Below are 13,385 nucleotides of genomic sequence, written 5' to 3'. Positions count from 1 at the left end.
GTAATGCTTACACATTACTGCATCACGGCAGAAATAGGCACCGTTGTGGTATCCATAATCCTGGAATCCTGTGCAAAGTAGCCTCCCACTGGCACACTTCTCACAGGAAAGTGTGAAACTTATTACTAAGAAACCGCTGTCCTTAATTATTTGTCAGCTAATTATATCCCTTAAGCGGCAATAGTCAGACAGACATAAAATCTCAACCTTTTCCGAAGAACTAGTAAATGGTACAATGTATAACTTTTGACATTGATAATAGTGATTTTTTCCTTATTGAATTAATCTGATTTGATTTATGTAAGATACCTCAATCTTTATCTGTAGTCTTGAAAATTGGTTTATATTGAATCACAATATAATCAGTGGAAATCATCATTTCAGCCGAAAGACGTCCACTGCTGGACAAAGGCCTCCCCCAAAGATCGTCATGACGATTAATTTAAAATCAACAATTTTTACTGTATTCGAGGCAATAAATAAATTTCTATTCATTCCAACATCATCTGATATTTTTTTATAAAAGTTACTCTTAAACCTTAGTACTAAGCAACTCCTTATTTGTAGTGAAACAGTGCAAATCACTATTTAGGGAAAAAACCTTCGATTCTGAACGTATTTTAAATTTTCATATATGAACGAACATACTGTATGTGCAGTATTCGTTCGGAGCAGTACTGTTACTAGCACAGACTTCACTGACCTGTATAAATACCACTGGACAGGCTGTTCCATATGTTTGACAGCAATTTTTTGTGCCTATTTGAAGCACCACTCGCGAGCGTTCAGAGAACTAATTTAACGTACAATAATACTCTGAACAATTTTTGCATTTTGAATTAATTTTGTTCGTTTTTCGTGTTATTTATACTTCAAGAATCCACGTAATAATATACACATATTTTTTGTTAATAGTTTCCCACCATCTATCGATGTTTGCTAAGGATGTCATCACTAGTTTTAGTACCGCAGACTCTCGCTACATGGCCAACAGCGCCAAAATGGCGAATATTAAACAGGCACAAAAGTACTTTGACAGCCACCAGTCCAGTGGTATATTGTAGAGGTTAGTGTTAGACTTAGAATATACTAGCGTCTACATGATCTAACAGCCCGAAAATGCATGACCAATTTTGAAATACCAATGTGTGCTTTAGCATGATATAGATGTTGTTATGATATTCAAAATACTATGAAGCAAATGCCAAAGGTGCTAACTGTTTACGACTTGTCAATCAAAATCGGTAACAGAAACAATAGATTCGCTCTCCTTTTCTATCTTGATGTATCGCCGTTAGCGATGTTCTTCTCTCGTGAGCGTGACAACTAAGTATCATTATACACACACCAAACACAATTTTGTAGTTGTGTGTATTATATTTTTTTTATGAAAATAAGGGACGAGACGAGCAGGATGTTCGGCTGATGGTAATTGATACGCCCTACCCATTACAATGTAGTGCCGCTCAGGATTAATATAAAACCCAAAAATTCTGAGCGGCACTACATTTGCGCTGTCACCTTTACACATAAGATGTCAAATCTCACTTGCTCAGTCCTTTACTAGCTACGGCACCCTTCAGACCGAAACACAGCAATGTTTATACATTACTGCTTCACGGCAGAAATAGGCGCCGTTGTGGTACCTATAATCTAGCTTCCGGCTTCTTGTGCAAAGGAGCCTCCCACTGGTAAATAAAATAATATTTAATTATGAGGCTTTCATGTTATTATTTAATATTCTTAAAGAAGTAAATAGTAGTAAATAACTCAATGTTGTAATAGTTATGGTTAACATCTTAAGACTAAAATAGTAGCTTATCTGTAATTGAAAGCCAATACAGCCAACATGAGCTTATTCCTGATTGGCTGTTCGAGCTAGGATTGCCAACCTAAGTCTATTTAGATTTCGGCTGGTGCAGCATGGCTAAGATATTTTAGATCAATCACATTTGGCTGGTAGCTGCTACACCGAACGGCCACGTGAGAATTAAATACTTAACTTTTATAATAATTATTTGTTATTTTCTACTATTTTAGTTTTAAGATGTCAAAGCATAACTCTTTTAGCTTTGGATTATTTACATTGGGTTTTATTCACTTTTATTTACTTCTTTAAGATTATAAAATAATAACATGAAATTATCATAATCTAATACGTGCCAGAAAAGTATCCACTTAAAAAACATAAATATTAGATTAAACCAAAAATATATTAAGGTGCTTCTAGGAAATCTTTACACCTCCCATTCTCCAAAGTACTACCATGCCACTTCCTATTAGACATAAAAGACATCAATATGTGACGCTCCCGGGGAGTATGAGATAAAAGTTGTAATAAATTCGGGACACACAAGGTGGGCGCTCCATAATTGAGTTACCCTACGTTAAACTTTTCCCGTTTCCGTGTATCGCTAAAATAAAAGCCAAGTACAGAAGTCCCGACACAAATTACTTTCGACCCAAAGCAATATAATCAACGTTTTTGTGATTTTTGAGATAATGGAATTTCAAAGTTTTCAGTAAATTAATCGTATGGTGAAATATTATGAAATAAATGCTATAGTAACTCATGAGTTTGAGCAAGGAGACTTGGGGTTTGGGTCGGTTTTGACTTACCATTGAGTGACCCACAAGCAAACACAAATGTTTAAATTTCACACTGAATACACTAAAGATATAAAATTCTACTCAATATACAATAACAAAAAAATAACCGACTTAAAAAGACTATTCCAAAACAATATATATGTACTAAAATGAATAAAAATGATTGAATATTTTTATACAAACTGATTAATTAATCTAACTCTAGTTACAATTTTTGTTATTTTTTGGACACAGTGTCCTCCCTCCACGGTCCCGGTCTCATCGCTTCGTCACGTCGCGCATGTGACACACGCACATCCTACCTATACCTGTGTATATAGTTACAAACCTATCCTCCTTGACACCGATTCCAAAAATAGCAATAATAGTATCTAGAATTGGATTAATTAGATAGTAGAAAAAGACGCAATTATTCTTAAACCTTATAGTGCATATTATAAATAATACTATAATACTTATAAATAAAATCCCGCGCAGAGCAGCGGTGTCATTAGCCGACCTATGCTACGTTCACGCAAGCGTAGGGAGTTGCTACAAGGCCCGGCTACTACATTACCACCGTTGGTAAATCGCTACGTCACCGGTTAGGATCAGTATATTCGAGAAACACCTTGATAATTATAATACACAATTGTAGTACGGAATCACAATACTAAGCGTTTTTGACCAATTAAGTTTGAAAAATAAAATCAAACTATGGAAATCTTATCTATAATGGATGAAAAACTAAAACCACTAAAAAAAATAGAAAAGCTAAAAAAAGATGATCTCATTTTGAAATTACAGCTGGCAACTAAGGAAAGATTAGTAAAGAAAGAACGTGATACTAATTGCCATCGACATCGAAAAATCTTAGACTCAACTAGTCAAAATGACAATAGAATAACTTCAAGGTCCGTACGCCACCAAAGGCTTACCTAAATAGGTTTTAGCTACAAAGAAAGTATTACTAGAGAAAATAACATAAGAAAGATAGAAAGGAAAGCATGCAGTTATAAAATATGATAAGTTTGAAATGAGAGAAGCAAATTTTAATAAGGAAACAGAAAAAGAAAAACCACCAGAGGCACGTAACAATCACACAACAACACACTCATGTTTGGTTTTATTCACTCACTGCACTACTGATTTTCACTAACACACCCAATCATGGAACTTTATTTTTCTCTAGCAAGTGTATTCCATTCCATACTTAAAAAACTTTTAGACTATTCCGGAACATTGCAAAAGATTCTGGAACATTATGAAATGTACTTCCGAATTCAAACTTCCAGCCATTAAGTTTTCAAAAGGACCCCTTTCAGACAGGAATGGGCGCTTTGGTGTGGGTATGGGGGTATGAGATCTATCACAACATTTAACTACCTTAATTATTCTACCTAGAATTGTTTCTGAGTTTTGAAGTCCGCATTTTTAACACTTACTAACAATCTAAATATATCGAAAATGGTCTTTGTTTGACGCTCATTCGATGCAAAATTTGTCCTAAATGTTTTACTGCTATTTATTTTTATTTTATTTGTAATAAGATGAATAAAATTTAATTTATTTCCTTTTAAAATTCGCCAATATTATAAACTGAGTAAGTTTATAAGCATTTCTTATCAGAGTGTAGGTTCGTAAATGCTAGTTCCGTTGCGTCTTATCTAGGAGGCACCGGTTCGATCCCCGCCCGACACGTATCTGTAAGTCTTACGAATTAATATGTGCGTTTATTTGACGCTCTTACGGTAAAGGAAAACATAGTGAGGAACTTACACATCTGCGAAGATATTCAAAGGTTCTTTGTAAAATTTACCAATTCGTACTAACGGGTTGACAAGGGTAACAACTTGAACCCAGGGTATTTCCATTAAAAAAGGCACACAGTAGATGTCGAATTCTGGAAAATAGCCCGTAAGTACCTAATACGAAATATTTATTATCGCAAAATAAAATTTAAAGTAAATACGTTAGAATTTTAATAATAAATAAATAACTATAAAAATATAGATTACGTACGAATTTCGGTAGCAGTTTTTAACGTTAGATCTTAATTTTTTCTGCTTTAAGTATCCCTATTAATATTATAATTTTAATATTATAAATGTGAATTTAAATTTATTTCTTAAGCTTTCACGCCTAAACCACTGAATCAATTTTGATGAAATTTAGTACAGAGATAGACAAGTGCTTGTACATAGGCTACCTTTTTTGCGAATAAAAGGCTTGACGAGGTTGAAATAGGGGGTGAAAATGAAAGTTTGTCAATATCGAAGAAAACAACATGAAAGTTTGTATTTAGGCACTTGATAAGAAACAAATAAAAATTTGTTCTAGCGTCCACAAAATTTAGACCTGTGTGGGATGAAAAAGGAGGATGTAAGTTCTATAGTTGTTAGCTTATAAAATAGTATTAATCACATCAGTTTGTTGTGTATTATCTGCAAAGAAATTAATAATTATTAAGAAATATGAATAAATGTCATGACTGCGTTGTAGTGTCAAATTTCTAGTAGCAGACTGTGATAAAATATTCCTTTTTCAAACGCCAAACGCCGAGTCATTTGACATATTTGAATGATAGGTTTTATCGTTTCATCTGTGTGTGAATATTTTCTTATTGCAGGTTTTTCTAACATTCTTCAGGAAGTTTCAAATATATTGCACTAAATAGAAACTAGGTTCTTCTAAATAAGCAAAATATTTTAAAATAAATGTTTTATTAAAACTGAATTACAAACTGGTTTAAATAATAAAAAGCATCAAACATTACCTTGAATGCAATTCATTTACAATTTATCCGTAGATCTATGTTTTTATTAAGATAAAGTATTAAAACATCAATAATAATTTTGAGTTTCAACAATTTTAGTAACAGCAGATCAATTTATGTTAACTAACATCTATTTCGATTAATAAATACATTTTCACGTTGAAATATTAAAAATAATGTTATCTGATGCTTAAATAGCACAACACTCAAATATAATATGAATTAGTGATTAACGAAAAGTATAGATATGTTTTTGATAGTGTTTTCATTTCTAATAGTACAATGATATGACGAGATATGTGAAAGAACCTTTACATTTATTGGTCCAACATTTGATAAAATGTTCGTTTTATGTAAAACGCTTTCATGACAAAACGTTTGACAGATAAGCTGAAAAAAATAAATTTAGCCAGCTTTTACTGTGTGACTCTGTTTTTTATTGGAATTCTATTTTCGTTAACACAGTGTTGTTATCAGAGATTTAAAGGCTTAGTTTATTTAGTTTAGTTACATAAATCTTTCTTTCTCTATTGAACTAACTAGGGCGGTAAAAAGTAGAGTTATCATTTAATCGATAAGCAAGTGTATGGGTATGCCCTCATAACTTCTAAACCACTTATAATAATTCAACAAATAAGGTATCGTTTGAAGCGTCTTTATCGTATACCTGTTTATGCAACAGTTTTGTAATAACGGGTATTAAAAAACGCATGTGGGTTTTTATGGTGATACTAGTATCACATGAGTGTTTTAATACCTAATTATCAACAGTTGCATACAAGACTAAAGTTTATTAGGACACTGAGTTTTTAATGTTGGCAATAAGCTAACTGTTTTAGAATCTACGATAGAGGATTTAAAGCATGGGTGTAGATAAAAGCTATTACATTGCGTATAGCAAACTCTAGAGTCTAAACCTACCGTCTAGAGTAAAAAACACTTTATTTTCGTATGATTTTAAGATGAATTGCAATTACTTAATTGTCAATCTTTGCACCAATTTTTTACTGTTTAGCCTTGCAATACACCCGATAAAATTCGTAAAAATTCCTGAACTCTGAACTGAAGGGTCACCCTTCGCACGTGTGTGCGGAACCCTCCGACTCACATTTGCTTTTTTTTTAACTCTGAGCTAAGATTGAATGTCACATGGACATGGACGGATATCATAGTGTTGTGATGTTAATAGTCGATCTCTGGGATAAATTACACAAATTAAATTTCTAAAAAAGAAAAACAAAATTCATAAATTTAATTTGTATAATTAACCTGAAAAGTAAAGGTTATCACTTTAAAAATAACAAATTATTTAGTTTTGCTAGAGCGACATCTCAAGTCAATTTCCTAATATGCAAATGTTGGAGTTGAGCAGGTTATCAACTGGAGATGAAGCCACACAACAACCACAAAACCGGAGAATTCAACAAGACATATATACAATATTTACCAACGATATGTCACTCGAAAGGAATGCGAGAGGTCGCGCGTTCGAGTCCTGCATCGTTCATAAATTTTGTTTATAAATTTAATTTGTGTTATCTATATGTGATGAAAATGTTAGAAAAATACAAAATACATATATAAATAATAAATGCCAATTGTTGTTTTTTCACTCTCGCCGCTGAAAATTTTTGGGTTTTTCAAGAATCCTGAGCGGCACTGCATTTAACGGGCAAGGCGTATCAATAACGCCCTGCTCGTCTCGTCCCTTAATTTTATAAAAAAAATGCAATGTTTATCAACCACATGCACTATAATATCTTTTATTATTTTTTATATTATATTTAACTTTATTTATATTATCTTTCTTGCAGAGCTCCCAGAAAAACCCAAGATCTTCGATGAGAGTAACAAAGAAATAATCGGCGTGGCAGGACCATACATAGAAGACACAGCACTAAAACTTACATGTGTTGTAAGTGGAGGTAAAACCATCATCAAATATTTACTATACAAAATGCTGACCAAACGACCTTGCGCTGTACTAAATAAATAAAATAATGCTTTTTTTATGAATTTGTCAATAATATTTCATAACATCAAGAATTACTTCGTAAAAAATGCTCACGGTTGTTATAAAGAAATTGTTTTACAGCAGAACTGTCTGTGAACTTTCTCATAGAACATATGTGTATACAAAACATATAATGGAAATAAAAATAATGATGGATTCCAAATCGAAATAGAAACTATCCTATCTCTCAAGTTGGACTAAACTGCACCCATGAAAATCCGTTCATTACTTTAGGAGTTCACCCAAAATAGTGATCAGGATACTGGATTTATATATATTAAGATATGCAAAACTAAAATGGTCGATACAATGATATAAAAATTCATTCAAAAAGTCTTGAAAATATTTTTAGTAGTGTTGGGACTTTTTCAGAGACAAACAAGCCTTTGTTTCTTCTAAGTTTTACTTCATATGATCTTGACAATTTAGACTATTTTTGGCGTTGGTGGAAGCCTAGAGATTTAGATTATTAATTATTTATTACGATCAACCACGAAAAAGCTGCTTAGAAATATTTTATAGCAGTAAATATAACAAAAAAAATGTGTGTGTGTGCAAGTCACACATGGTAGAAGATAAACTTCTGAAAAGTTCCTGGTTAAATACACTCTTTGAAAGTATTTAAAATATAAACAATCGCTTCAAGTAACTGTATATTTATAAATACATAAAAATAATTATGACTTTTAATTAAAACAATTAATATTTCATCATTTTTAATACTTTTCAATGAGCATTTTTAATTATGGGCAAGCTACGAGAGATTGAGATGGATATAGAGTATCGGGAGTATCAGGATAAATGTATGGTTTACCATTCTTTACCAAGCTTAAAAATTGTATAATTCTTTAATCTAAACAATTACTATCTCATTCTCTCGCCGGCTGAATTCTATACATTTACCTTTTTGTGTCTCTATCGTCTCGCTTTTTCGTTTCATCGAGTTTCGAATCACAACAATTCTAAAGAAGCTTCACTTTTTAAAAATTCTAGTCTCGATAAAAGTGAAGAATTCTTATCACGGATCGGATAGCTCTAATTTCTTCAGCACTTGAAGGGAATTCTTACAGTCGTTCGCTGAAAAGCTTCTTGTGAACTAAAGAGTCTTTTTTAATGCTATTTTAATCCAAAATTTAATTCTTATAAGTTTTTTTCAAAAACATTTTAGATAGAGAATAGAGAGAGATAGAGAAAAATTTAGAAATGTATAGTCTGTAATAAATTTCGTGCTGAAATGTTTTCAGGTTCATATCACCAGTAGTCAACCAAAATTCTTATAAAATATATAACTAGCTGACCCGACAGACGTTGTTCTGTTCATAATAAATAAAAAACTCTTGCGGGTTCGTAAAATCCGTTCTTAGCTGACCTCCACTCGGTGAAAAGAATATTCCTACCAAAATTCAAGTCTTTAGCTCTAATGGTTCCAGAGATATCGTGACGAGTGACTATATACGTGGCAATCTCTTATATTTATAGATATATCGAAACTAATTATAATGTTGCCCACACTCTTACTTAAATCTCAACTCACTTCTACGAACATAAAAGTTTTAATGTCATTTATTCATGAAGGTTTAAAATTAATGACACTTATGAATGTCTAACTACTCCCTTAATATATCAATTCACACACTGCAAATAAATGAATATATAATGCGAATAGTTTATAAACATGTAATGACTGAGTTGTACCTATTTATTACTTTATATTTTAATATCCGTGGGACAAGCATGGAGCGTCAATGTGTCATAAAACAGTAAGTTATAAAGTATAAGACTTCGATTAATTATCTTAATCCACATTTTAGTTTCAATTACTAGCAAGGTTTAACAGAACATTTGGCACGTCACCGCCAGACATTGTTCGAGACTGTCTCGAGTACTCCCACTTGAGCATAGTATTAGTTGATGCACTTTGTAACTATGCCTGCGGTATCTAGTTGGAGCGCAGCCGAGAAGAATCCTTAATCTAAGCGTGTGTTATAAGAAGTTCACATACATCCTTGAACACACACACACACACACACACAGACGCACGCACGCGTGTGTGCGTGCACACACAAACATACATACATACAGACGTACGGACATCATCACGGGAATAGTCACGGAATCTTCCTAGGACCTTAACGTCGAGATCTGATGAAAACTCGATTTTCGGGGGAAAAACGGGGTTAAGCTAGTAACTTCCATATTTTCGAACATTTTCAAGCGGAAAAAAAAGCGCTCACAACATAGCGTTTTATGCGTTTTCTGCATTTTGCGGAACAAACGCCTGCGGTCGCATTCCACTATACTCCAACTCCGAGAATTCACTGACAGCAACGAATAACGCATGAACGTGAGCAGAACGGGCAAAGGAAATTCCTGTCCTATTTTTCAAAGGTAACATTGCATTACATTAAATATTTTTCAAGTGGTATCGTTCATAAGGTCTTTAAAAAGTACCGAAGTATGGAAATTAAATTTGTAACCTAAATTTGTAAATGATGCGGGACTCAAACCCGCGAACTTTCAGCTTCGGTTCGAGCGCTCTTACCATCTGAGCCAACCGCTCGAGTTACGCATGGTTCGTAAATATTGGTACGTCTTGTTCAACTCTCAGGTTGTGGCTCAATCTACAGGATCTACTTTACAGTTGACAACCTGCTCAACCCCAATAATTGCATATTAGATAATTGACTTAGGACGGACGAAGTCGAAGGCCTCAATACTCACGAGTAGTGGGAGCTTACTTTGGGAGTGCATGTAGGAATATTTAAAGTATAAATTCAAATTTTAACTAACCAGTACCAAAGACAAAATATACAGTATACATACAAAGAACAACAAAAGAATGCGAGGAATGGATTTTCATACCAATTTTACGGCCCGCACAGTAAGTAATAACCAACAGCATAACATATAAAGTGGTTAGCTAGTTTAATATTCAAAATACTAGTTCCATACGTGGCTGACTGTTTATGTCTTGTCAATCAAAATCAGTTACAGTAACTATAGATTCACTTCCCTTTTCTATCTTGCTGTATCTCTGTTAAAGATGTTGTTCTCCAAACGCTAGTATATTATAAGTCCATAATTACACCAGATCTGAGTCTGTAGAGCATAGTAATTGTTATGCTATCTGTCAAGCAACCCACCGTATACCTCAAGAGTGTATATAGACATATTATAATGTATACATTGGCCATCAAGCTAGACTTGCTAGCTCAGATGTGGTCGCTAACTAAGGGCCTGATGAGAAAGCTCATGGTCGCTCAGAGTGCAATGGAGAGGGCTATGATCGGAGTTTTCCTGCGAGATCGAATCAGAAATGAGGAGATTCGTAGGAGAACCATAGTCATTCATCAGAGGCACATAGCTCGACGGACAGATGGATGATGGGGCAGTAAAGTCCTCAAATGGCGACCACATACCGGAAAACGCAGAGTTGGTAGGCCCCCCACAAGATGGACCAACGATCTGGTCAAGATCGCCGCAATACGATCGATGATGGCAGCGCAGGACTGATCGTCATGGCAATCTTTGAGGGAGCCTTTGTCCAGCAGTCGACGTATTCCGGCTGATGATAATGATGACCATCACGCTAAAAAAATTAGCATTGCCTATAGAAAATGCAAATCAACGCACATGACAAAGTTGAAGGTTTTAATAGACCTGATTACTTGAATCACACTTTTCCCTGTGTCATTGCTAATTTTAGTTAGTGTAGTTTAAAAGTCAAAATCACTTATTACCTATAAAAGTCATTCATTTTCTCAAAATTGATTCCTTTTGAATTCTTTTTGATATCATTTCTAATACTACCACCGCTTCGGAAATAAATGGCGCTCTGAGAGAGACGAAGTGGCGCAAGAAACTCTTTCTTATAAAACATACAATATTACACTATCATTGTTATTGCTATAAAATAATCTTAATCTAGTCTCAGGCTGTCCGATCACTTAGATAATCGGCTGTGGAGTAGTAGGATTTACGACAGAGCTATTTTTTAATAATACATTTAAATTTATTTATAGATAATACCTGAACAGTGGCTGGGACTTCATTATAAAAGTTTATACAGTTACTAATTACCTCCTAAGATTATTTTAATTATAGCAAATATATTTAAAATATCAATGTTACACAGTGACTATAAAAAAAATGAAGGCTCTTATTTTTTTATAAATTGTAACTTTTCGTGATTTTTATAAATCAAATTTTTTTTTCTTTTTTTTATGGAATAGGAGGACAAACGAGCGTACGGGTCACCTGTTGATTATATTAATCAAAATATTCAAATCCAAAAAAAAACCATTCTAGTAATGGATTTTCAAACGTCTTATTTTCTGCCTTACTTCTACCTCTCAAACTTTATAATTTGGTATTTAAACAACAATGATTTCTTGCTTAATTGTTATCTTAAGGGTTGTATTAAAAAATAAAGTTTTACCATCGAAATCTAATTTCGATAATGAGACAATGCATAACGTTATTTTTTTTTTGTTTAAAAGTATATAAAGTAAAAATAGCTTTAGCCCCTCACTGGCTAATCTGCCACAAAGCTCGCGGCGCCCATGCCAGTCTTAGGCCGCCGCGCGTTACCGACGCTTAGGTCAACAGGCTCGAGTTAAACAATAATTTATTGCTTTTGAAGTGTTTCGGCTTGTCTATAAAAACGAACGTCAATGCTTTTGTTATTAAACAAGCTCGCTCTTTGTTAGATAACATAAACAACAGATACTGCGTAATTTAAACAAATTTCGTTTAAAGTATTGGCTGTATTGTAAGGGCTGTCATGCATTTTTTATGATTTTTTTAGATTTACCTACAGATTACATTTCGATTATTACTAATGAATGTAGTATATTTTTATAACTAAAACATGCTTCAAAGTTACGAATTAGTAATAGAATAGTTACTAAAACATCATAGATAATACAAAAAAGAATTTATAAATCGACTGCTACAGATAATTTTTACAGCTGACCGCATTTTGACGTATGCGACGCTTGTCGTATTTTACACAGATAAGGTTTTAAAATTAAATATTTTTAGTTTTATAGTCTGTTAAATTACCTTTCTTGTGGTATAAGCTGATATCAGCGCGTTAGCTAGGTGCAAAAACGTGTGCAGCATTTGTTATCCGGCGCGCAGTTTGACAGCCTTCCAAAAACCTTCTCGTTCCCACTATTGAACAAAATGAACGCTGAGTGGAATGCCGTGTAACAAATAGTAGGTACTATACGTGAAAATACCCGTATGTGATACCGGTGAATAAGTTTTATAAAAGCTTTTATTTATTTTGTTGGTTTAATTGTTCTCCTTGCTTGTATGGATATTGGATAAATTTGATACAGGTGAAGAAGGAAATCTTGTACAGATTTAGTCTAATCTCATTTGATTTTTATACATTACCGAAATTACTTATAATAATTATGACAACAGTAACTTCAAGTTGGTAAGCATTTATATGTTGCTACACAGAACCAAATTCTTGTAATTTTGTAATTGTTTTTTTAAACAGCCTTAAAAGGACGAAGTATGGGCTTACTTGCAAATAGATCACCCTGAAAAATTAGGTGCTTATTAAGGTGCTGTCACTCGAGATAATATTTTAGGATTGACTTAATAAATGGGTAAACAAACTTAAGACCATACAGGACTTCACGACGCAAATATGTATTTGCGAAAGGTTATCATCAGCCGAAAGACCTCCACTGCTGGACAGAGGCCTCTCCCAAAGATCTCTACGACGATCGGTCCAGCACTGCCTTCATCCGTACGCATTCCAGTGATCTTGACCAGATTGTCGGTACATCTTGTGGGAGGCCTAACAGCACTGTGTCTTCCAGTACGTGGTCACCGTTCGAGGGCTTTTTTGCCTCACCGGCATCCGTTGAACTATGTGCCCTGCCCACTGCCACTTTAGTTTCGCCATCATTTGGGCTGTGTCGGTGACCTTGGTTCTCCTACGGATCTCCTCATTTCTGATTCAATCTCGCAGGGAAATTTGATTAT

The 13,385-nt window shown here is 33.8% G+C and overlaps 1 protein-coding gene across 1 annotated transcript in view; it reads left to right on the top strand.

Moving 5' to 3' along the window:
- The window catches only part of LOC126975889 (nephrin-like), a 291,725-nt gene that overhangs the window by 201,098 nt on the left and 77,242 nt on the right, over window positions 1-13,385 (top strand). Inside the window, exon 5 of the mRNA XM_050823989.1 lies at window positions 7,180-7,290. Coding sequence (XP_050679946.1) covers window positions 7,180-7,290 — 111 coding nt within the window. The remainder of the gene's footprint in view (window positions 1-7,179; window positions 7,291-13,385) is intronic.

Source organism: Leptidea sinapis, chromosome 38 (genome assembly GCF_905404315.1).
Source record: "Leptidea sinapis chromosome 38, ilLepSina1.1, whole genome shotgun sequence".
Lineage (NCBI taxonomy): Eukaryota > Metazoa > Arthropoda > Insecta > Lepidoptera > Pieridae > Leptidea > Leptidea sinapis.
Note: the sequence above shows the minus strand (reverse complement) of the source record. Positions and strands in the feature narration are given on the sequence as shown.